Here is a 24,242-nt window from a genome sequence, read left to right as displayed (position 1 = left end):
GCATTTGTATATTGTTTCACCTTCTGGTCTCCTTGATGCATCTAGTCTACTTTAAAATCTTCAGCTGCTGCCTGAGTTCTCCTTTCACCAGCTTCCAGAAAACTTCCTAACACAGAGATTTAAATAGGTACTTTATGATAATCACATGGACTTAAGTATAAATTAAAATTATATAAATTATTATATATATTAACGGTATTTAAAAGATGTGATTGTTTTGCACTATATGTTTCCACAGTTATGCAGTTATACAGAGCACAAATTTACATAACCAACCTCCCAGGGGACTATTATCTCACACAGGCATTGACTGAGTGCATTGAACAAATCAGTGATTGGATCAGTCAGAATCTTCTTTGGTTAAAACAAAGATAAAACTGATGTGACTGTTTCTGGAGACAGGACAGAATGATTAAGAGTCGGTGAAGTTAATGTTAAACCACAAACTGAGCCACAAATCTGGTTGGAGTCAGACACTCGACCTTAATGGTAACGGCCTTATCAACACAATTACAAAGTCAGCTTATTACCACCTGAAGAACAGATCAAGGGTTAAAGCACTTTGTTTTGCCTTGTTGTTCAAACATGCTACAAATAAACTTGTCTTACCTCACGTTAGCGAATCCAGTGTCAAAAATATCATGAACCAGTGAATTATCACTGAAAACACCTCATCCCTAATTCAGATGACATGATGAAAGCATGTCCACATGTACAAGATCAACAGTTCTACATTCACTTTAGAATTTGGAATTCATCGCAGCTGAAAGAGCCTCAACAGAGGCTGAAGCACATGCTGACGGGATGCAGCAGTGAATAGAGGTTTAGGATGTGCTTGTATAATAAGTGGATGGGTACAAGCGTCGCCATAGGCAGACGGGGTGGAGGGCTGAGGTTGGAAAGGCCTTTGAGTTACGCAACGATTTCATTCAGCGGCTCCCTGAGGAGACATCAGGCCAAACAGGCGCTCAGCACGATGCGGGCCAGGATTTAAACCTTGACCTGTGTTATGTCATTAATTCCCTTTGTTTTCTGTCTCACTCCTCTAAGAAAGAGAAAGTGTGTGACAGTATATCCACTTTGTTCCATCCCAGTGAACACATACCTCCAAGCTGTGCTGATGCTCTGCAGGATGACAAGCTTCAAACCAATCAACACTAATTAACAGGTGTCACGTGACCCACAAAGAAAAGAGTCTCTGGAGCCAGGAAACGTATCAGTGAAAACATCCCAGTGATAACAAGATGAGTTATGATGGTGTTAAACTTTGTTGGATTTCTTTCTGTGTTGCGCTCGTGGCTCAGCACTGCTGCTGCCTGTCCGGCGTCCAGGTGGAGAAAACCCCCGAGCAGAGGAAACTGCTCGTCCTGCCCAGAGTCACCTGCTCTGTCTGGAGAATCAAAGCTGTGTTTGCTCCGCTGGTCAGAAACAATATACATGTGAGAAGTAAGATTCAAGTCAATACACTGTGTGCACTCTGCTCAGTCAGGATTCATATGTGTGTCTTGAATTTAAATTGCCCATTGTTTGCCTTCAATTATTCATTTTTAACTTGTAAAGTACCTTGCAACGGTTTGGTTATTGTTACGATTATATTCTATTAACTGTCCTTATTGCTACTGCAACACAGCACATTTCCTCACTGTGGGACAAAAAGTGTCCTTCCTTATCTTCTCTTATCTGAAACACCCCCCCCCCCACCCCCTTGTTTCATTCTAAAAATGGTATTTGTGTGAATGTGTTTTGTCAGATGTGTCGGGGGCCACAGTCCCAGTGCCTCAGTCTGAGGACTCGTGTGGAGTGATGTCGAGCAGAGAGAAAAACCAGAGCATCTCCTTCTTCAGCAGATATGACAGCTGCTACGTTCAGATTGAGGTAAAAACACTAAATCATTCAGTGTGAGAATTTGATTGGCAGGATCCTCAGGGAAATAAAGTATAACACATATATTGAAAAAAAGTATTTACCTACTTGCCTCCCAAATGAAGAGTTTTTTTTCATTTCTAATTGTGGCTCATAATAAATGAATGACACATGGATCTATTTGCACTGCAGGAAATGTCGGAAATGTTGCAGACATGTAAATAGAAATGAGTCATCCAGGTGTGTGTGTGTGTGTGTGTGTGTGTGTGTGTGTGTGTGTGTGTGTGTGTGTGTGTGTGTGTGTGTGTGTGTGTGTGTGTGTGTGTGTGTGTGTGTGTGTGTGTGTGTGTGTGTGTGTGTGTGTGTGTGTGTGTGTGTGTGTGTGTGTGTGTGTGAATCCAATAATGGCAGCCTTCCTAACGTCCATGTTGTGATGACCTTTGACCCTCAGAGCACCCGAGTGGTCATACCTCTGCATGTGCAGCTGAAGGGAGAGGATCAGTGGTTCAGGGTGAATATCAGCTGTCCTCTGATAAGGAGACAGGGCGAGCGGACTCCGCTGAAGCCGACATGTGAGTGGAGACGGCTGAGGGAGCAGCTAAAATTCAATAGCACATTTGTCTTTTGACCCTGGTTGAGATTTCTTTCTTGCTTTACACAGAAGTGACATTAGCTGTGATGTACAATACAGACTTTTCACTGCACCAGTTCAGGAGCCTAAACACGCTGCTCTTCTCTAGTGTTGCCTGGAAAGTGTGGCACAGACAGAGCTCTGCGAGTGGACTGTGGCCATCAAATCATTTCCAGTGACGCCTGCTACAAACTGGGCTGCTGCTATGATGCTGATGATTCCACCTGCTTCTATAGACTCAACGGTGAGATTGAAGCCATATTGGACAACTTGCTCCTTTTTTAAATGTTTTATATAAATCTTGAATCTTCCCCTCTGCTCATGAACCCTCCAGCCTGCTCTCTGGACGGACATTTCGTGTTCTCGGTGAAGGCCACAGACACGGACCCGCCCGTCACTCCCAGCAGCCTCATAGTCAAAGATCAGCCGCAGTGTTTCCCTGTGGTCGCCACCGCAGACACGGCCGTCTTCAAGATCGGAGTCACAGACTGTGGTGCAAAGAAGAAGGTGATGCTGCTGCTCAAGAATCTGATCTCTAGCACTTCCATAAAATATCACTTACTTTAACAAAGGTAAATCTGGAATCAAATTAAATCACAGCAAGGGTCAATATCATCTTCATACAGTCACAGGATTAAAACAGCATTAATCATTTTACGCCTCAAGAATTTCTTTAATATCAGTGAAAGGTTGCTTGAATCCACTTCCTTCTTTCTCTCCTGGCTTTTAGGTGGAAGGAGATGTTGTGATCTATGATGTGGAGGTGGAGGAGCTGCACACGGACAGAACATCCACACATTCTCCGTTCAGGTCAGGTTTGACCTCTGCTGCACAGCGTTGTGGGGCTGATGGTTCTGGCAGAGGACTTACTGGTTATGAAAACATTATATTGTAGTGATGTACTGGTAAGTGTGGGGATTTAGTCTCCAGGTACGGTGCGAGTACGCGAGATCAGATCTGACACCTGCAGCAGACGTGAGGTCCTTGTACGCAATGACGAACCCCCCGTCTGTGGTTGCACTGGGAACCATCAGAGTGCAGATGAGAATAGCCACAGGTAATACAATGAAGAGCAGTGTGCTTGTTTGGTCCTTAGAACAAAACCTGAGTGATTGTATTTGGGATTCTTGTTCTAGATGCATCTTTCACGTCCTTCTTTCCCGAGGAGCAGCTTCCTCTGAGTTTGCCGCTGCGTAAAGCTGCTTATGTGGAAGTGTCCATCGCCCAACCCTCCCCAGACCCGACTCTCTCCCTGCGGGTGCAGGATTGCTTTGCCCACCCCGTGTCCAGACACTCTGTGTGGATGCTCCTGTATGACGGGTAAGACGAAGGAAATTACAGTGGTAACACGAGAATGTCATTCAGCAGAGCTCAAACCTCCACAGGCCAAACAGTCCCCTCATTAAACCACAGTCAAATTCACTAGATCCAGATTTGTATTTGAATCTGCACCAAATTTCACAAAGTAATTAATATCACTTCTCTAAAAATGTCAGATTTTTATTCATCAAGATCCAATTATTGAGATATCAATGAAAATTTTAAAGAAATGCTCTCTCAAAGTGAAAGAACATTTCCTGAAGCTGATCCCTGACACATAACTCATCTTCCACCAAGTTTAGTGGTAATTAGTTTCATAGTTTTTGCACAAACATGGAAACATCAGCTCCCTGGCGAAGGTAACTATTTGCATGGATTACTGTGCAGTTGACAGCTGAATTATCTCCTAGATGCCCGAATCCTTTGGATAACATGAGAAGCTCTGTCCCTGTGGACAAATGGGGGAGGACGACCTCCCACTCCCAAGTGAGGAGGTTTGATGTCAAGACCTTTGCCTTCGTGGATCCTCATACGGGACATCCCAGTGAGGAGGAGGTAAGGTTTCAGGAGTTTATTATCTTAACTAACTAAACCCAGCAAACGGCTTGTATGGTGACGTGTTGACTGTGTAATCTCTCACGTAGATGTACTTCTATTGTTGGGTGGAGATCTGCACAGATGATGTTGACTGTGCACAGAGTTGTGCCATCATTTGTGAGTACATCATCACCTTGTGCATCACATGTTTGTGTGTGTGTGTGGTTGTTTATATCTCCTCCTCTCCTCTCCCAGCATCCGAGGGTGAGAGACGGAGAAGAGACACCACGTCTGACCAGCTCCAGTTGGTGTCCTTAGGGCCACTAATGCTGGGACAGAACAACACTGAAGTGGAAGACAGTCCGTGTGTGAAGCAGAACACAGGTAAGTCCTGTTCAGCACAAAACCAACTAGAACTTCACTCCTAATGAAAATCCCCCTCAATCGAATCCACCCCAAAAGTTAACCGCTTCATCCTCGGCCCCACACCCCACATTTCGGCCAAGTTTCAAGATAATTTTTTAGGTTTTTACGTACTCCTGCTAAAAGGCAAACGGCATTGAAAACCTAACATGAAAGTGTCTTCCCTCTTCCACAGTGTTCCATGTGATGGTGTACATCCTCTCTGGTGTGGGTGCGGCCCTGCTGCTGATCCTGCTCTTCACTGTGTGGTTGAGCGTCACCAAGTGTCGGAAGACAAATATACAGAAACCTTCTCAAGCACAAGTTGACAGTGAACCGTGCCAGTAAATCATTTGACCTTCTCTAATGTGCTTTCTAATTTATTTTGACCTCAGGTTTGGATACTTAAGACACTGGTGTGATGGTAAAAAGTGTTTAAATAAGAGGGTGCAAGTTATTGGGTTTGGAATAGTTCCCAAACTAACTTGGTGATTTCTATTTAACTACTTGATCTTGTTTGTCTCCTCCTGGATGACACCTTTCAAACACTTTCTGGAAATCCACTTTCCCCCCCAAACGTATTTCATCTCCTCTGAGGTGCAAGTTATTCAGTAATCATGAGAAATAGTGAATCAGAATAACAGTTTATTAACACATTCCTTTATAATAAAGATTTTACATTGAAGAGAAGCAGTGCAATGAGCGAATAGGAATCTTGGTAGTCTACTCAGTAAGGTCTGAACTTCCTCTGTGCTCTCAGCAGAGCGATTTTCTGTTTATCCTCCTCGAACTTTTTCCTTAGTTCAGCAATATCTGAAAAACAAACACAAAAGATTGTATCATGGACGTTCAGATTTTACAAAGCGTGATTATTTTATCTCCTTCAGACAAATTCTAGCCTCCAGAGAGAAGAATAAACTAAAGACAAATTCTACTAAATATGTTTACAATGGCTCAGTAGCACCGTTTAAATATAAGCAACCTACGTTCTTTTTGTGTGTTCCTCTGCTGCCAGGAGTAGAAGTTCATGAGCTCCTTCCTCTTCTTCTTCCTTATCTCTTTCTGCAGAGTCCTCTTGTTGGCCGCCTCGCTGTGGGGACGGGCCTTGGCGCCCTTGTGACCTTTGGTGACTTTCACCCAGCCCTCTTCGTCCTCTTGCTCCTGCTCAGCCTCCTTCCTCTGCTGCTCCTCTATCTGTGACAAAAACAAAACCCAGGTTGAGTCACATGTTCTGGATGGAGGCAGGGGGGGCGGTGTGATGCTGCAGAATTCTCACCTCTCTTTTCCGCTTGTCGTAGCCCTCCATGAAGGAGTCGACTTTTTGCTGTAGTTTGTCCGGCTGAATGAAAGACTCTGTGTACTGGTGAATCCATTCTGGTGAGAGAAATACACCACAGATGTGTCATGAGGATGAAACTCTTAAGATCCTGATCAGACCTGGTACCAACATCTGTGCTAAGTGATCGGATCACAAGTGGTCAGCGATAAGAAAAGGTTTGAACCCTCATGTGTCCTCAATGTTTCTTGAGATCTGGTCTAATACTTGGTTCACATTTTAAAGACTAAGATTAAAAACACTACCACCACAGTATGAAATTAAATGAGAAAATAATATTAAATGTTGCATTAATGAAAGAAACGAGTGCACGACTCACTCTGTACTCCGGTCTTCACGGAACGCTCCTCGGTGCAGACCACCAGGGGCTCATCATCTGGGTGGGATTTAGCTGAATTTACACTGGAGGACTTTTGGAACACGATATATCCAACTTTGAAACCCTGGAAGAGGTGGAGAGAGACACACGAGGTAAAACACTCGTAGTGTGAATGTTTTTTGCAAACAGCAGGAGGAACCAAGCACCAACCTTCTTCTCGGCTGGTCTGAAGAGCTTGCTCAGTTTGGGTCCGGAGTCCTGGAAGGAGCCTGGATGGTCCCTGAGCTCCACCGACTGAACAGGGCCGAACTGGGAGAATAACTCGGTGACAACGGCCTGGAACACAAACAGCAGGAAAAATGTAATCTGGTATTAGGAACGATTTGTGCTAAGATAAGACCAACGTCCATCACACGACTCAAGGAAACATGGAGATTCGGCCGTGTATCTAAAGAACCTTTACACTTTGGTTTTTAGGTTTTTATGCCAGTTTTTGTTTTTCATCTTTAAAGCTTTAAATTCTTTTGGTGTTTTATGTTTTTAGGGCAGGTTCAATATTCAACTAACTTTTATTCTGCTTTATTATTCTGGGTCTCACACGATATGTCCCTGTGTTCTGGGTTTTTGTTGTTTGATGCACAATATTCTGTTTTAAGCAGCTGCTGTAAGAACAATCTCCCCATGGGGACGGTAACGTTTATTGGATTTGATCTATATTTCTGTGCTCTACTCTGTAATTTGTTTATTTGATTTGTCACAATGATAAGTCTGAACTTATTCAGAGGAGGATCCCAGAGACCCACACTTTACCTCGGAGCAGTACGGGGGGATGTTGAGGACAAACAACGTCCGGTCCAGAGGTCTGTGTGAATTCTTCTCTGCTCGAACTTTGTGCTCTTTCACATAAACTGTGTGTTGAGCAGCGGAGTCGGAGCTGAACTTCAGGGACAAGACTGTGAGGAAGAGGAGAGAGGAAGAGAGAAGCTGAAGAAAGCGACACGTCTCTCGGTGCAGTTAAACATCTGTGAACATCAGGCGAACCCCTGTTGTCCGTCCTAAACAACAGCTACAGATCAATAACCTCCATCACAGTCAAATCACAAGGAATAAGTTCGGTCCTGGTGTAAACACGTGTTTAAAGATTCTTCATTTTATCACAAAGTACCTGCGAATCCTCCAGGAATGATACAAGGCTGCCCACTAGCATGTTTCCTCTTGGACGCCGCCATTTTGTTGTGACCTCTCACACCGGAAGTACAAACAAAACGTAAAAGAAAAATATTTGAGCGTCTGTGTTTTATATTTGTATTCGTTACTATAGTTATATTATGTTTTCATTCTGATATACATTTTATACAATAACTTTTCCTGTAATTAAATAAATCATATCTGTATATTTACATATATGCAAAGAAATATAATACAAACGGATTTAAATGTGTAAATGTTTGCATCGTATTTAGTATGTATACAATTTTTGTTATAAATATTCTTTAATCATATCCATATTTATATTGTAATTTTTTTTATGACTTATATCCATAAATATTTATATTATAATTTTTCCTCTTGTGAAGCACCTTGTAGGTTTGCTACACAAATATGTATTTATATAAACACATAATGGGTAAAGTCCACAATTAATAATTACAATAAAATGATGAATATTCGATTTACATCAGTTCTCCACTCTATATTTGATGTTATTTTCACTATGACACTTATTCAATGATCATATTAAAAACAGGAAAGAAGAGTCTCAGACAACAGCTACAAAGCTAAATATTTAATGGTGACATTTCACGTTTCACTCTCTAGGCTCCTCTCGACTGACTGACAAGCGTCTGAAAGTAATTTACAGTCCTTGAAGATAAATCAAGTGTAACGCATACAAGAAATAACTAAACATATGCCGATTGGAACACGAGACAGCCGAGTAAAACTATCGACAGAACACACAAGAATCTCGATACCACAAAAATGAGATGGGTTCACTGAAATGATGGGATCGTAGTTCCGGTCCTTCATGATTTTCTACCACAAGCAACTCTTGAACATTTTGGATGGTAAGACATCGTCTGTGGTTTAAATTAGGATTTGTCGATGGTCCGTTTCTTCCCACACACACACACTTTGAAATACATGCAGACAATATAATTGAACATACGACCCATGTACCACCCTTTTCTTCGTTATTTGGATGTTTGGTTTAATTAGAGTCAAACTGGATAATTAAAAAAAACTCAACATGTTTAGATTAGGTGACATTGAATTGTCAAAAAAAAAAACAGCAACCCTAAACAGTGTAATTTGGCATCCACCACCTCATTGGATTAAAACAAACCACATCACGTTTCTTTCCACTGGTCCATCTAAGAAACAAACGGGTGAAGTTTGGAAACCACAAAACAAAAAACAGGAAGTCGACATCCATGAATTCCAGGTTCCGGAGTTTCCATGTATATCAAATGTGTAAAAATCTTTTTGCTATGAGAATGATGGCTGCGGTCAAGGTGAGAACCACAGTTCCTTTCTAAACACTGAGAATGCAGCAATATTCACTAAACAGGAGCTATATCTTGATGCGAAAGGCGGTGGCCTGTGAGTTGGGGGGCTCAGCGGTGGTGCTGGACTGTGCAGTGGACTTGAACAGAGCTTTTAGGATGGTCTGTGGGTCGACCTCTGGAGTGGGATGAGAGGAGGCGCGCTGACCAGCGGGACGAGACAAGGAGGGAGGGAGACCGTCTTTCTTTGTGCTGCTGCCTGGGGTGTCACTGAGCCTCCTGCAGGAGCCGGGGAGAGAACAGTGTCAAAACTCCACTAATTTTCCAGAAAAATGGTAGTTGTCATATTACAATTACAAGACTCTAGTGGAGGATGTAAGCCACGACTTTGGCAACAGTCACTGCAATTAATATTTCAAAGTAAAGCTTGTAAGACCTTTTTCTGTCTTTAGTTCTTTAGGTAGTATTGGGTAGAGTTTCACTTGTAAGTATAGAAATCAGTAGTTCAGTGTCTGTATAGGTTTTGCATGAAATGCATCACCCGAATGTGATTAAATGTGTTTGATTTGGTGCCAATAGAATCGTCACACGTACGAACAGAGGCTGTGGTCCTGTGAAGAATATCCTTATTTGTACATGTACTCAGTTTTGTATGGGTTCTGTAAAGGTTTAAATAGAACCTGTTAGGAAGCTAAGCCTCACGACTTGATTGTCCATCCTGAAACCACTGAAAGCATTAAAAAAAAAATATATATATATATCTTAGACAGAATAACCCAATTCCAAAATGTGTTTTCTGTGTCACTGTTCAAGTAAGAATGAACAAATCATGCCTAAATAGTCACTGCTAGATTATATGAAGTTGATAACATGAATATTTAATTTGAGTCATATGAGGGATGTTTATACTTAAAGGCAAAATATGCTAAATTTTGTATTTGCATGCAAACATAGTTACACCAGATTAATTTGGAATGAAGGAACGGAGCCCTGCAGGTTCACTTACAATAGAATGGGCTGATCAGACGTGATGACATTTCCCTGAATATGAAGGTTACACTTCATGGGTTGGCCTGGAGATGAATAAGGAGAAAAGTTATTATACACAGAAACACAGTAACTTCATCACTCTGGAGAGTCGTAGTCCCTCTAATGCAGAGTATAACCAAGCAGGCTATCATCCTTCAGTTCAACAAAACCACTTAGTTTGATTAAATATATACAAAATTGTCCTCAACCATTAAACTTGTCATATCTACTCAAGTCATGTATGCACAACAAGCCAGTTCCCAAAACCTAGACACCCCTATGATGCGTGTGTCCTTGCTACTGGCACTCACCGTCCAGGCAGCGGTTGTTGTACTTCCTGTAAGCGCTGACAGCGTCCTCTTTGCGGACAAACACCACTTCAGCCACACCCACCTTCACCAGCCGTGCTCGCTTCAAGGCACCACACACACAGAACAGTTCCTGTGGACGAATAGCATAAGCACACATTGAATGAGTCATGGTGGTACAACAGCACTCAGCACACAAATGAATATCAAATATAAAAGTTTGTAGTCAAACAGTTTGATTCACTCACAACTATGTCTTCCTCAGTGACCCGGGGATGCAGATTGTTCACCGTTATTTTTGTCCCCTCCAAAGGACTGAAAGTGGGCTGGAAAGAAATATGACAACAGCACATGATAAAGCATCTGTATTGGAAATGACTAATTTAAAAATGTGTCAAAGTGTTTTCAAACAAACACCTTTTCATTTGGTTAAATTGAACTCTGATTTGTTGAGTACTGTTTATAGAGGGCGAAGAAGAGATTTGCTAGAAAGTCCCATGAGTAAAACGTGTATCGTATAAGACTTCAGATTGGAGGGGTGGCACTAATGTTATCATAAAGCATTTGAGTATTCTCTGTATGCTTTTGTTTAACAAAGGATTCAACCTGAGCCGAGCCCTAAAACAATGACAGGAATCATCATTTGCATACAGAGTTAGTAGCACACAGCAGTTTAAATATACATTATAAGTTGTTAAATTGGTATCGGAACATCTGATGGGCTCAATCAATCAAGCTTATCTTGGGTGGCTTCTTTCAATAGAATGTGTTGCATCCATGTAAATTACTCTGAATAAATACAAAAGGTTACATGCTACAAAGGAAGGAGAGGAGTGCATTCTGACCTACAGCTGCAAGTAAGAGATGATTACCTGAGGGGGAGCAGGGGCAGTTGTGCTGGCTTCTGCTGGGCTTTGCTGCAGGCTCCTGGAGATTGGCTGTAAGGCTGCAGCGGATGATCGGGTGGGAGTGATGCTGCTGTTGGACCGGGTGGGAGTCACAGGGACCGGAGGACGTGGGGCTGTATAGGAGTCATTTTGAACCACCTTGGTGATTGGTGATGACATGGAGAATAGGGAGCCAACTGATCCAGACTATATGAAATAGAGGAGTGGAAAGGAAGAGTTTTATTAAATTGCTAGGATGTAATAATTGATATAATACTTTATAATACTACTAAGTTTGTGCTGAGTCCTTGCTCTTACCCGGGATTGTAGCATGTTTGCAGAAGTAAGCTTCATTTGTTTACTGGAGTTGGAATTCAGGTCATTTGAAACAGGCTGTGGGATTTGAAAGGATATTGTCAGAACCATGTTTTACAGAGTTAGCCATTAAAGGAAAAATAACATCTTTCAGATTAAAATTCTTGAAAACACAACTCAATCTGTCATGTTTTAACATTACAGGAAAAAGAGCTCTACCTGTGTGCCTGGACGTATGCCACTTGACATCCCTAACGGCCGTTGCTGTAAAAGGAAGCATCATGTATTAGTGAGCATGACAATATGTTTAAACAATTCAATAGACACACTTTCAAGAAGGGTGTGTTGCTGATTCTACACAAACACAGCTGCTTATTTCAAACCAACCTGGATGGTCTTTGTTATCTTTAGGGGCGGGATGGCAGCTGCCATAGATCCGCCAATACTCCTCTTGAGGCTCAGCCTATCACGAGCATCCATCATTCTCTTATTAGTGCTCAGCTGTGGGGGTGCACTGCCCCTCAGCACTTGTACATTAGGACCAAACTGCCGTGAGTTCATTCCACCCGGATTGTTGTTGGGGTGCATCTGTATCTGCTGCACAAGTGTCTGGCTGTGTAGCTGGTGTGTTGCTCCTGTCTTTGGCATGGCCTGTGCAGGAACCGTAAACTGCCCTTGTTTGCGTGAGTTGATCATTTGACGTGCGTCCTGCACTCCGCCGCCGCCGCCGCCTCCTCCTCCGCCGCCGCCGCCTCGGCCACGGATTTTGAAGCGGGCATCTTTCTGTACCAGCTTTTCTCTGGCATCTTTCACTTGAAAACCTGAGGGGAGACATGGTTTTGATAGTAAACTTGTATTTTAATAACTACAACATCCCACTTGAAGATCAGTTGAGCATAAAGGCATTTTAATTTGTCTATGAAACATCTGTAGCTTTTACCTGCTGCTGCTCCTCCACCACCACCACCTCCAAGCCGCTGTCTGACATCAACTCCAATCTTTTGCCGGGCATCAAAACTTTTGCCGGCTCCTCCTGCACCCCATGCAAACGTGGGCCTACGAGGAAAGAAAAGCAATTGTTACGATTACCCACATTAGGATTGTGTATATGGATTCTACTTACTACAAATACTTCATATTTTAGCAGCATCACAAAGAACAATAAAGCTTAATTTATTAATGCGTGAATTAACTCTTTTAACCCAGAAAGTGGGAATGTCTTTGATATACTGGGGCTTTGATATTTACAAGACAATGCTACTCATATATATTATACATGATATATAGTGTATTGGCTGTAACAATAATGATGAGGACTATATAGACATGTTTTAAACTTGGTCCTTGAACAAACAAACATTATAATTGAACGTATTCATTTCCCGAAACTGAACTACGGGTTTTGGCTGCAACATCTACATCATTAGCTTACTGGTTAGCTTACGACCAGTAAAGCTACAAACACGAGCAGACCAGTAACTGCGTTTCCACCTCTGCGCTACTTCGAAGACTAAACCTACATTATTCAAAAAAAAAGCTGGGGATATAGATGAATTTCCAAAAATTTTAAAATTAGCTTCCAACTTGGAGGCCTACACATAATATCAGCTACTTAGCTTAGCATTTAACGACACAGCTAGCATCAGCTAACGTTAGCATACGGTGGTCAACTAGCTAGCAGCAGCGCTCGGGCTCCGTTACGCAGTTTGTTTAAATGCGGCAAGTTACTGCGTCGCTTCTGCGCGATTATTAACCGACACATGTTGTGGACTTTGTACCGTTTCGCTGGGGCCTTCGTGTTAATACCGCGCCGTCGTATCACCTCATCCAGGGAGACGTCTGCCATTTTCTCTCACCGCCTCGCGTTTGACAAATCTTTATGTACGACTACGGAAGCCGAGTTCACCCAGGGTGCACTGCGGCCCGACGGGATTTGGTGTTTCGCTGAGTTGTTTTAAATAATCTCGTTTAATCGTCACGGATTATACGGATTAAAACGAGTTTTAGTGCAACGCGGATCAAAGTGACTTTGGTGTGATCACCGCACCGTCACTCACACACGGTTTATAAATCTATTATTGGTGTCGAGATTGTGAGGGAACCCGGATGCTCGTTACCCACAAGCCCTTGCGCCACACGCCCACATTTTGACAACAAACATCAGAAACAAGTGTTTAAAACCTTTTTATGAATCATCTGGAACCTGCTCGTCTCTGATTATGTAACAAACAACCACCTCGCCCCCTCGGCTGAGTTTCTACACACTCCCCGACATGTTGTCCCCGATCGGATGCTGACACCCTGACACAGAACACCGGGGCTCCCGCTCTATGCTCGTGCCCGCCTTCTCCTCATCATGCCTTAAACTGATGAGTAAGGAAAATAACGACGCGGGGTGACGCCTGTGTCCTCGTTCAAACTACGAGATGAATTTTTGAGCGGGTAAAGGTCTGACCGCTGAGGTGACTCACCTACTTTGTGAGATGCCTCGTGGGACCAGGACCTTCCCCGAACCCCTTCTCTGTATAAAAACAAATAATACTTACTGATAATAACATAGACTGAGTATCACTGGGGCTCTAAACATGTTACACAGCTGATTATACTCCTTACCCAGTGTACAAATACTTTTCACATGTATATTACTGTGTTTAAATCAAGTTCCCAGTGTTATTTGTCATATGCAGTTAACACAGTGTCAGTACAATGAAAGGTTCTGGACAAGAAGAAACTCAATTTGAAAAGTCAAATACAAAACTAAGACTGTATAAATTCAAAGGTGCAGAAAATCATTTTCTTTAGATTCACATTCTCTCCTTATAACATATAACACAAACCCTCCCCCTGGTGCTTATAGTGTTTTTATATTCAAGTTTGTTTCCTATTTAATTGTTTTGGGTATTTTTAATATTTGTCAAAGTCAACTTTATTGTCTGTTCTGCCACATGTGCAGTACAGACAGGATTGAAATGCAGTTTCTCTCTGATCCCCGGTGTCAACATATAAGTAGACAGAACATATAAGTACACAAAAACAGAACATATATGTATGCAACATATTAAGTACTCAAAACATATTACACATTACGACATAGTATGCAGTCATAAGGCACACAGTGGATATATATATTATACTTGCAAAAAAAAACACCATAGCAAATCCCTTGTATGTGTACACCTGCTTTGCAATAATCATTCTTTATATAAATTGTTTGTTTGCACTAATCTTCAACCATCTTTCTTTATATATATTGTTTATATATTTTGCTCAATGCTTCAACTATCTCTCTTTCTATACATTGTCTATATCTTCTTATGTTAATTTACTCTGCAGGTACATTGAGATGCTAAACCGGAGTCACACCCCTTGCATGTGCACACATACTGTGACACCCTGACACAGAACACCGGGGCTCCCGCTCTATGCTCGTGCCCACGCTCTCCTCATCATGCCTTAAACTGATGAGTAAGGAAAATAACGACGCGGGGTGACGCCTGTGTCCTCGTTCAAACTACGAGATGAATTTTTGAGCGGGTAAAGGTCTGACCGCTGAGGTGACTCACCTACTTTGTGAGATGCCTCGTGGGACCAGGACCTTCCCCGAACCCCTTCTCTGTATAAAAACAAATAATACTTACTGATAATAACATAGACTGAGTATCACTGTGGCTCTAAACATGTCACACAGCTGATTATACTCCTCACTGAGTGCACAAATACTTTTTATATGTATCTTACTATGTTTAAAACAAGTTCCCAGTGTTATTTGTCATATGCAGTTCACACAGGGTCAGTACAATGAAAGGTTCTGCACAAGAATAATCCTTATTTGAAAAGTCAAATACAAAACAATTAAAAACTAAGGTGCAGAAAATCTCTCCCTACAACATGTTACACAATCCCTCCCCCTGGGGCTTATAGTGTTTTTATATTAAAGTTAGTTTCCTATTCAATTGTTTTGGTATTTTTCACATTTGTCAAAGTCAACTTTATTGTCAGTTCTGCCACATGTGCAGTACAGACAGGATTGAAATGCAGTTTCTCTCTGAACCCCGGTGTAAACATATAAGTAGAAAGCACATATAAGTACACAAAAACAGAACATATATGTATGCAACATATTAAGTACTCAAAACATACTACACAGTACGACATAGTATGCAGTCATAAGGTACACAGTGGATATATATATATATTATACTTGCAAAAAAACACCACAGCAAATTCCTTGTATGTGTAAACCTGCTTTGCAATAATCTTTCTTTATATATATTGTTTATTTTTTGCTCAATGCTTCAACTGTCTCTCTTTCTGTACATTGTCTATATCTTCTTATGTTAATTTACTCTGCAGGTACATTGAGATGCTAAACCGGAGTCACACCCCTTGCATGTGCACACATACTGTGACACCCTGACACAGAACACCGGGGCTCCCGCTCTATGCTCGTGCCCACGCTCTCCTCATCATGCCTTAAACTGATGAGTAAGGAAAATAACGACGCGGGGTGACGCCTGTGTCCTCGTTCAAACTACGAGATGAATTTTTGAGCGGCTAAAGGTCTGACCGCTGAGGTGACTCACCTACTTTGTGAGATGCCTCGTGGGACCAGGACCTTCCCCGAACCCCTTCTCTGTATAAAAATAAATAATACTATCTGATAGTAATGTAGACTGAGTATCACTGGGGCTCTAAACATGTCACACAGCTGATTATACTCCTCACCCAGTGTACAAATACTTTTCACATGTATCTTACTGTATTTAAAAGTTATATGCAGTTATCACAGTGTCAGTACAATGAAAGGTGTTGGACAAGAAGAAACTCAATTTGAAAAGTCAAATACAATACAATTAAAGAATAAGGTGCAGAAAATCTCTCCCCCTGGTGCTTAAAATGTTTTTATATTCAAGTTTGTTTCCTATTTAATTGTTTTGGGTATTTTTAATATTTGTCAAAGTCAACTTTATTGTCAGTTCTGCCACATGTGCAGTACAGACAGGATTGAAATGCAGTTTTTCTCTCTGATCCCCGGTGTCAACATATAAGTAGACAGAACATATAAGTACACAAAAACAGAACATATATGTATGCAACATATTAAGTACTCAAAACATAGTACACAGTACAACATAGTATGCAGTCATAAGGTACACAGTGGATATATATATTATACTTGCAAAAAAACACCACAGCAAATTCCTTGTATGTGTAAACCTGCTTTGCAATAATAATTCTTTATATATATTGTTTGTTTGCACTATTCTTTAACCATCTTTCTTTATATATACTGTTTATATTTTGCTCAATGCTTCAACTATCTCTCTTTCTATACATTGTCTATATCTTCTCATGTTAATTTACTCTGCAGGTACATTGAGATGCTAAACCGGAGTCACACCCCTTGCATGTGCACACATACTGTGACACCCTGACACAGAACACCGGGGCTCCCGCTCTATGCTCGTGCCCGCCTTCTCCTCATCATGCCTTAAACTGATGAGTAAGGAAAATAACGACGCGGGGTGACGCCTGTGTCCTCGTTCAAACTACGAGATGAATTTTTGAGCGGGTAAAGGTCTGACCGCTGAGGTGACTCACCTACTTTGTGAGATGCCTCGTGGGACCAGGACCTTCCCCGACCCCCTTCTCTGTATAAAAACAAATAATACTATCTGATAGTAATGTAGACTGAGTATCACTGTGGCTTTAAACATGTCACACAGCTGATTATACTCCTCACTGAGTGTACAAATACTTTTCACACGTATCTTACTGTGTTTAAAACAAGTATCCTGTGTTATTTGTATATATTGTTTATTTTTTGCTCAATGCTTTAACTATCTCTCTTTCTATACATTGTCTATATCTTCTTATGTTAATTTACTCTGCAGCTACATTGACAGCGATGTTAAACCGGAGTCGAACCCCTTGCATGTGCACACATACGTCAGCTGCCACAGATTCTGGTGACGTACAAACTACACGTCCCATGATGCAGCGGGGCAGCTCCAACCTGCCGGGGTCGATCGGTGCCTCGAGCTCACTGCAGCCGCTTCTCGTCGCTGCCTCGCGGATCTGTCGGAGGAGAAATGGCCGCAGCTCTGTCCCGTGCGCTCAAACTACCCGGTAAGAGCCTGTTTACACACACAACATGAAGACGGACATAAATACTAACAGATCTACAAGCAGCCATCACCAGTGAGACCAGTCTCCTCTCACTGGTCCGATCTGTCACCAGTTCGCTTCACAACATCCCTCTGTCATGGACGTGTTCGATCTGACATGTTACATATGATGGAGTGTGTGTGTGTGTGTGTGTGTGTGTGTTAATGCAGAGCAGCATGCTGATGTCTGAGTGTGTGTGTGTGACTGTGTGTCTGTGTGTCTGTGTGTGTGTGTGGTGCGTGTGTCCGTTAGCTGGCTGCTAACACCAGCACAGCCTCTGCTCAGTGAACCAACAAGGGCTCGATGATGAATGAGACGTAACAGATCCAAACAGGCAGTTGTGTGCATTCGCAGTTGTGTTACAGTCACAGTTTTGCATAGTAGTTTAAATCTACGCAGTACTAGTATGACTGGAAGCCATTCGACTCAAACCACATCTGTTTACATCAGTCTCATATCGCATCCGTCACTCAATAATCAGATCTTAGTGACATAATGTGAACCTGAATTTAACCTCGGTTTTATTTACTATTCCTTCGTCACATATGTTGTATTGAAAGGTTTGTATCCGTCTCCTGATCCGACTTTAACACTTGGTTTTACTTTAATCATTCATGTGTTTATTTATAATGTTTTGTTCTTAGGTGTCTAGAAAGGCAATGTATCATTATTATTATTATTATTATTATTATTAAGCCAGCTTCGTTATTTATTTATCTACTTATTATTACTAATTACTGTATTACTGTAAGTGAGTTTACTGTAAAATCCAAAATAATATATATACAATCATTTTAAAATAAATAAAAATAAATAAGATGATAAACAATGTGACTTTCTTCTTTTCTAATGAGAAAAACTACAACAACAATCAATATAATCATAACAGTAAACTTTATTTGTTACAGGTTATTACAGGTGTGCAGTGTTTTTACATGGTTGTAAAGTTATTAAAACAAATCAGGTTGAAGACAAACAAGATCAGGGAATAAAATAATACAGACAAATTATACAGCATTAAAACAATAACAGTTAAATGATATGACAGCTGAGCTAACACCTGCAGGTATTTAAAACATTGTGTAATAGAATAAATAAGAATACTTTTAGAGGTGATTTAAAAGATGCCACTGATTCCACTGTTTTAAATCATCACTTGAGAATTAAAGGACAATACTTTCATAAAATGTTATTCGAGAAATTATTGCCCTTTGGCTACAGAGGGAAAAAAGCTATTAGTGTTAAATGTAAAAACAAATTAGGATACATCTCTAATGCTCGAGTATTGTGAGAGAATATATCAGTGATTGTGCATCAATAATGTATCATAAAACAAAAATCACTTGTCCCACTCTCACTGAGGGACCATACAGGACGTTTAATCCTCACCCGCTCTCTGTGTGTGTCTTTAGGGAAGAAGGGCTCGGCGCTTGGCGAGTACGACCCTCTCACCCAAGCAGACAGCGAGGACGAGAGCGAGGAGGACGACCTTGTGCTCAACTACCCCAGAAATGGCCTCGGCAGGGACAGCTGTCTCGGCGCGGGGTCCTCGAAGCTGCGCGGCGGCAGGTCCGGACGACTTGTGGGAGCCACGGACGAGGCACAGGAGGACGAGGAGGATGAGGAGGAGGACGAGGACGAATGGAGAGAGCGTCTCCCCAGCAAATCCCGGCAGGACAGAGACGACATGAAGGGCGCGCAGTACTGGAGCCAGAGGGACTCGGGCAGGGACAGGTCGGGGGAGGACAGAGGAGGGTCCGGTTCGCTGGGGGGCACCGGGCTGGGGGTTCACAGCGCAGAGGCAGAGGAGAAGAAGCTGAGGATGAAGAACGCTATCCGAAGTGCGTTCTTCCTGGTGCCACTGGTTTCTGCCATGCTGGTGGTGTTGCTGTGTGCGTTCCTGATCCCCTGCAGGAAGGGAGAGCTGGAGAAGAGACTGCAGTGGGAGAGAGCACTGGGAGATGCAGGAGGTAACAAGAACAACGATGTGGGACACGTGTAATAAACTAATGTGGCTACGTTTTAGTATTTTATTTGTCATTGTTAACACATTCAGAAGAGCTGTGCCACCACTCACTTCTCTCACTGTCAGGATTTACTGAGGAGTCTGTCTGGCGAGACGACGCTGGCTCACCCTTCAATTAGTCGACTGTAATTACCACATGTTCTGTTTCAACATGCACAATCTTAAGTATTGTAGAGTGGCAACAAATCCAAATCCACGCTTCACCGACCAAACAACAATATTTAGATAAATGCCCTCTGACAATACAGCCACGAAATTCAACCATTGATGCCTATTCCCCTTAAAAACAACCATACACTGATGTTTACAGTGTTTGTAAAGCAGCCAGTAGACGTCTCAGCTCGTCACCAGCATGGCACAGATCAGATATTAACCAGGATTCTAATTGTGGGTGTGTTCATTTTGTTTTGCCGTCTCCGTCTAGGTGTCACTCCACCTGCTCTGGCGTTGTGGGATGTTGACGGTGACTCGGTGGAGGACGTGTTCCTAGGCGTCGCTGAATGGACAAACGACACCCACCTCACACAAAGGAGCAAAAGTACGTGGGAGGAGTATTAGGGCCAAATTAAAGAGATGTAGAGAAGAGAATCTCTTTCTTGAGAAACTTAAGAAACCACTTTGGATAGAACACTGATTAACAAACGTTTCCTCCTCCACAAAATATGTAACTTCCTCCAAGTCCGTGTGATTCCTTCTTCAGATCAGACTCAGTTTCTTGCACAATCTTTTCAAAGTCCTGATACTCATGATAATGTTGAGCTGTGAAGCCAAAATTATAACATTTTAACGTCACACTCCTCTTTTTCATGCAGGCGAGAGACTCATCTTCAGATTTTCCCAGTCAAACGTGATATGTAGCATAATATTACCACTTTATTCCTTTTTATTTTTAGCCCTAATTCTCCATTGTACTTTAGCTACATACACGTAAAATCCTGCAATCTAATCCTGCTACTTCTGAGCCAACTGATTTAAATCTGATTCCACAGTAATATCTCTCTTCTGGAACCGTTCTCATTTCTTTAACTCTGGTGTGTTTCCATGGTTTCTAACGCTGCTCGACGTCCTCTCCCTGTCCCAGTTTACAGTGCCGTGGCGTTGTCTGCAGTCAGCGGCCAGGTGCTGTGGAGTAAGGTCATGGCGGAGTCTGTGATGTACATCCAGTGTGGTCTGCAGTACAGCTCGAAGCCGGCCACTGTGTGTCTCCTCATCAGCAAATCCATCCTCATGGCAGTCAACGGCACCACAGGTCAGAACTCAAGCTCTTCAAAGAGGAGAGAACAGCACATAACTGCAAACCTCTCCAACAATCCTTGTGTATTTGCTCTTATGTTGTTTCCATCGTGTCATGTCCTCAAAGCATAAAGCAAACACAAGGTCACACTGGTTTCCTTTCACTCCCCAGGGAAGAATTTGTCGTCAGTCCAGCTGAAGAACATTGAATCCCAGGCGGTGTTACTTCCAGACCTGCAGGGCGACTCAGTCCCGGATCTGCTCATCGCCACCCTGCCTGCAGATGAGGTGCAGCCGCAGTTGTCCACAAACATTTGTGCTCCACTGGCATTATTAAATATTTTTGGTGTTTTTTCAAGTGGAAATAAGTAAATTCAACCTTTGCAGTGAACTGAGAATGAACCTCTCTTTAAAAGCTACATGTACAAGATTTTAAAGATTGATATAGCAGTAAGATGTGTTAAACTCTACACATCCAGGGACCACAAGCTGATTTCTCCTGTTTTCATTTCCAGACCTTGGATCTGTCCCTGACTTTGATCTCGGGGCTGACGGGGGCGCAGCTCGGACGTCCCGTGCCGTTCAACCTCACCGGGCAAGGAAAGCTGATCGGCCCTTTACTGCATGAAACACAGAAAGGAGCCTTTTACATTCTCTTTGGACTAGGTAACAGATTCAATCCTAGATGTACAGACATCATTCTGTAAAAGACTCTGTGTGACTTTGTGTCTGTTTTTCCTCAGGTAACGTGGAGGCCATCTCTCTGCGCGACATTTACATCCGCGCCACTGGGAACATGCCAGTTGCTCAGGCTCTTAGAATTAAAGATCCGAAGTGGGAGGAACTCAGAAAAACCAACACCTCCTCCTTCATAGACATTTACAGGTGCGTCTCATGAGTGGCACGTGCCTCAGGTTAAACTGTACAGACGGGTTTTTGTCTGTTAAATACTTAACCTTCAATCAGTGAGCATGGTTAGAGACACAGTTACCAAACCTGCTGCAAGCGAGTCACTTGAACTACTGTACAAGTTCTTATTGTGTTTAGATTCCACAGGAACTGAGTAAAAAATTATTAAATCTTAAATGTTATTTTGACACATTAAATCATGTATGATTGAAATAATTCTGATCTCTGATATCGTCTTTCTAGGGGATCCGAGCATGTGGAGTTCATGCTTCCACTTGCTGCTGGTTTTGGCAACAACCGCAACACCCTGGACACAGTGTCCAACCTGAACTCCACCAGAAGCGACTGGGTGCTGGTGTACGGCTCCAGCAAACTGTCCGTCCTCAGGCAGAGGGACATGCATAAGAAATGGACCGTCAGCTCACCTCCCATCCACAGGTGAAGCCCTGCACATCCCGACGCCACTTCTGAGTGAATCAATTCAGTCAAAACCAGGAAAGTAAATGTAAAAGTTTAGCAAAATATCCTTAAAAATATTTATTTTTGTCCCGTCGTAGCCAACCAGCTGCAGGACACTTCAACGATGATGGAATCCTTGATCTGTTCTTTCAGCATTCAGCAAACGGCGTCATGGAGGTAAATATCAGCGCAGCAGCTCACATGCTGGGGTCTGTGTTTGCTCTCATCACTTCTCTCCTCCACTCTGTCAGGCACAGCTCATCGATGGAGCCACTGGGAAACTGCTCTGGTCCGCAGAGTTCGTGTGTCCTCGACTCGTTTTGCAAACTTCTGCAATTTCCACCTCGACTGGCCAATCAGCTTTCCTCTTCTGGGCTAGTGAACCCATCAACGCACTGAAGAATGTTACCAAGACAACCGTGAGTCTGCCACAAACAGCTGAGCTCAGTGATCCTATATGAAAAACATGCTCCCGCCTTATTCAACTTCATTGTCTTTGAGTTTAAACGTTGCCAGTTGGTAAAAACTGTCCTTATCGGCTGTTAGGTGGCGCCCGGTGAGCCGCTCATCAGAAAACTCTTCCTGCTTCACCCTGTGTATCCCACAGTCCTGCTGGAGCTCGCCAGCACCACAGACACCACAGTCACCTCCGCAGGTAAAAGTCGTCACAGGTCAAATGTTCTCAACACTGTGGAACCACACCTGTTTTAATGCAGATTCTGTATCATCCTCCTTCGACAGTGAGTTATCAGGAGCATCAGAAAGACGCCTCCTACATCACGGTGTCCTCCCGGCCCACCCCCGACTCCAAGCCCAGCGCTCGCATAGTGAAGAGCATGAGCCTGAGAGCCGCGATCGTCAAAGCACAAATTGTGAGACTGGGGGAAAGCAACAAGACGGGAACATCCGTTAAACCCGGCGCGCTGGAGGTCAACAAGTTCTTCAGGCGTCTGTCCTTCAGGCGCCAGGTGAGAAAGTGTGAGATGTCAGATCAGGTAGAAGAGCAGGATTCAGTCTCAACGCTCACTGACGATAACTCTTACTGTGTTTCTTTGTCCAGTGACCAGTCGCCGTGGTTACGCTGTGTCACATGAAGCGGTACGACTGAGAGGAGGCTCGTGAAGCGATGGAAGGGATGAAGGTCGTGGATCGGCTCTGCACACGGACACGATAAGAATCCATCTGAGGCCGTTCACACGCTTCTCACTACGTTCCCCTCTGCTCCCTGATCAAGAGACTTGTTTGCTGTAAAAAGCTCATCTGCATTTTTGCTTTTATTGTTTTGGTTTAGATGATGTTTGGAGAATGAAATTGCTTATTTAAACTATTTAATTCAGCCTGCACAATTTAATTGAATGTGTATGATGTGGACGGCAGGAACCTTAATCAGCAGTTTATTACTGACAGAAGAATCTTTTTATTGTGTTTACAGTGTGCATCACTTCTTCACCTCTCTCCTCCGAGGCCATTATATTCCTGTGGTGTAATCCTCACATGCAGTTTGTCATAACAGCCATTAACAGTGTTCTTTTTGCTCATCACTAACTTCAGTAGTATAGGGAGTCTGTAAATATTTAATGCTGTACAGTATTTATTGATTTGCTTTAATGTTTTGAAATTGTTTTGTTGTTGGATTGCTCCTGTCAGATTTTGTATGGTTGTATAATCAACCAGTGCTCATCTTCTCTGGATATGTGGCTGCCAAGAGGTACGACATGTAAGCGTGAGCCAAGACTTCACATATTGCAAGAGAAAGTATGAAAATCACTCCTGAGTCCTGTGTCGTTTATTTCAATTTGATCCAGTGTCTCAAAATTGTTGTGTTCATTGACCGATGGTTCTCAGATCAGGGTCCGTGAAAAGTTAGATATTCTGGGTATTTTGTGAAAATAGTTACCTCTGCTACGGAGGTTGTGTTTATTGTTTGTCTGTTATTTCGCTGGATTATGAAAAAACTACTGGACGGATTAACACGGAACTTGGTGGAAGGATGCGG

At 42.6% G+C, this 24,242-nt stretch overlaps 4 protein-coding genes and 4 non-coding genes across 9 annotated transcripts; 6 read left to right on the top strand and 2 right to left on the bottom strand.

Annotated features, from left to right (window-relative positions):
• Positions 1-868: 868 nt before the first annotated feature.
• On the top strand, positions 869-5,595 carry LOC117766244 (zona pellucida sperm-binding protein 4-like). The gene is made up of 12 exons (XM_034593107.1): positions 869-1,446; positions 1,751-1,875; positions 2,315-2,435; positions 2,604-2,738; positions 2,829-3,001; positions 3,225-3,304; positions 3,418-3,551; positions 3,631-3,814; positions 4,225-4,369; positions 4,459-4,528; positions 4,607-4,735; positions 4,950-5,595. The coding sequence occupies exons 1-12, from the start codon at positions 1,245-1,247 to the stop codon at positions 5,099-5,101; spliced, it is 1,650 nt and encodes a 549-aa protein (XP_034448998.1). The 5' UTR covers positions 869-1,244; the 3' UTR covers positions 5,102-5,595.
• rrp7a (ribosomal RNA processing 7 homolog A) lies at positions 5,381-7,678 on the bottom strand. Of its 2 annotated transcripts, none has more exons than XM_034593163.1 (7): positions 7,574-7,678; positions 7,219-7,361; positions 6,619-6,744; positions 6,409-6,532; positions 6,027-6,127; positions 5,740-5,944; positions 5,381-5,566 (listed from the first exon to the last, which is right to left on the bottom strand). In XM_034593163.1, the coding sequence occupies exons 1-7, from the start codon at positions 7,635-7,637 to the stop codon at positions 5,481-5,483; spliced, it is 849 nt and encodes a 282-aa protein (XP_034449054.1). In that variant the 5' UTR covers positions 7,638-7,678; the 3' UTR covers positions 5,381-5,480. The 2 variants fall into 2 exon arrangements, with proteins under 2 accessions (XP_034449054.1, XP_034449053.1); XM_034593162.1 differs by having other exon boundaries at positions 5,740-5,947; positions 6,030-6,127.
• Positions 7,679-8,179: 501 nt separating this feature from the next.
• On the bottom strand, positions 8,180-13,386 carry poldip3 (polymerase (DNA-directed), delta interacting protein 3). The gene is made up of 10 exons (XM_034593119.1): positions 13,230-13,386; positions 12,392-12,507; positions 11,839-12,272; positions 11,671-11,715; positions 11,455-11,529; positions 11,122-11,343; positions 10,498-10,575; positions 10,253-10,382; positions 9,919-9,985; positions 8,180-9,191 (listed from the first exon to the last, which is right to left on the bottom strand). Exons 1-10 carry the CDS (start codon positions 13,295-13,297, stop codon positions 8,981-8,983), a joined length of 1,446 nt encoding a protein of 481 aa, XP_034449010.1. The 5' UTR covers positions 13,298-13,386; the 3' UTR covers positions 8,180-8,980.
• Positions 13,387-13,807: 421 nt separating this feature from the next.
• On the top strand, positions 13,808-13,961 carry LOC117767084. Its single transcript, XR_004614845.1, has one exon. It is a non-coding gene; the product is annotated as a U12 minor spliceosomal RNA (small nuclear RNA).
• Positions 13,962-14,899: 938 nt separating this feature from the next.
• On the top strand, positions 14,900-15,053 carry LOC117767073. Its single transcript, XR_004614835.1, has one exon. It is a non-coding gene; the product is annotated as a U12 minor spliceosomal RNA (small nuclear RNA).
• Positions 15,054-15,919: 866 nt separating this feature from the next.
• LOC117767091 lies at positions 15,920-16,073 on the top strand. The gene has a single exon (XR_004614852.1). It is a non-coding gene; the product is annotated as a U12 minor spliceosomal RNA (small nuclear RNA).
• Positions 16,074-16,937: 864 nt separating this feature from the next.
• On the top strand, positions 16,938-17,091 carry LOC117767061. Its single transcript, XR_004614824.1, has one exon. It is a non-coding gene; the product is annotated as a U12 minor spliceosomal RNA (small nuclear RNA).
• Positions 17,092-17,436: 345 nt separating this feature from the next.
• Positions 17,437-24,010, top strand: fam234b (family with sequence similarity 234 member B). The gene is made up of 13 exons (XM_034593091.1): positions 17,437-17,580; positions 19,032-19,589; positions 20,070-20,183; positions 20,727-20,894; positions 21,051-21,166; positions 21,394-21,544; positions 21,622-21,763; positions 22,031-22,225; positions 22,345-22,423; positions 22,498-22,665; positions 22,793-22,901; positions 22,988-23,214; positions 23,307-24,010. The coding sequence occupies exons 1-13, from the start codon at positions 17,544-17,546 to the stop codon at positions 23,307-23,309; spliced, it is 2,067 nt and encodes a 688-aa protein (XP_034448982.1). The 5' UTR covers positions 17,437-17,543; the 3' UTR covers positions 23,310-24,010.
• Positions 24,011-24,242: the final 232 nt, after the last annotated feature.

The sequence above is a fragment of the Hippoglossus hippoglossus genome, chromosome 8 (genome assembly GCF_009819705.1).
Source record: "Hippoglossus hippoglossus isolate fHipHip1 chromosome 8, fHipHip1.pri, whole genome shotgun sequence".
Taxonomy (NCBI): domain Eukaryota; kingdom Metazoa; phylum Chordata; class Actinopteri; order Pleuronectiformes; family Pleuronectidae; genus Hippoglossus; species Hippoglossus hippoglossus.
The sequence above is the reverse complement of the archived record's forward strand: the minus strand, read 5'-3'. Positions and strand labels throughout refer to the sequence as shown.

Bases quoted from the DNA above. Each gene is read 5' to 3' on its own strand.
- LOC117766244 (XM_034593107.1), top strand. From the start codon at position 1,245: ATGAGTTATGATGGTGTTAAACTTTGTTGGATTTCTTTCTGTGTTGCG. The intron at 1,447-1,750 runs GTAAGATTCAAG...GTGTTTTGTCAG, and splicing joins AAACAATATACATGTGAGAA to ATGTGTCGGGGGCCACAGTC. The intron at 4,529-4,606 runs GTGAGTACATCA...CTCCTCTCCCAG, and splicing joins ACAGAGTTGTGCCATCATTT to CATCCGAGGGTGAGAGACGG.
- poldip3 (XM_034593119.1), bottom strand. From the start codon at position 13,297: ATGGCAGACGTCTCCCTGGATGAGGTGATACGACGGCGCGGTATTAAC. The intron at 11,530-11,670 runs GTAGAGCTCTTT...CAAATCCCACAG, and splicing joins GCATACGTCCAGGCACACAG to CCTGTTTCAAATGACCTGAA. The intron at 9,192-9,918 runs GTAAGTGAACCT...CGGCTCCTGCAG, and splicing joins TCTGATCAGCCCATTCTATT to GAGGCTCAGTGACACCCCAG.
- rrp7a (XM_034593163.1), bottom strand. From the start codon at position 7,637: ATGGCGGCGTCCAAGAGGAAACATGCTAGTGGGCAGCCTTGTATCATT. The intron at 7,362-7,573 runs GTACTTTGTGAT...TCTTCCTCACAG, and splicing joins CATTCCTGGAGGATTCGCAG to TCTTGTCCCTGAAGTTCAGC. The intron at 6,533-6,618 runs GTTGGTGCTTGG...CACCTCTTCCAG, and splicing joins TCAGACCAGCCGAGAAGAAG to GGTTTCAAAGTTGGATATAT.
- fam234b (XM_034593091.1), top strand. From the start codon at position 17,544: ATGGCCGCAGCTCTGTCCCGTGCGCTCAAACTACCCG. The intron at 20,184-20,726 runs GTACGTGGGAGG...TCCCTGTCCCAG, and splicing joins CCTCACACAAAGGAGCAAAA to TTTACAGTGCCGTGGCGTTG. The intron at 22,226-22,344 runs GTGAAGCCCTGC...GTCCCGTCGTAG, and splicing joins AGCTCACCTCCCATCCACAG to CCAACCAGCTGCAGGACACT.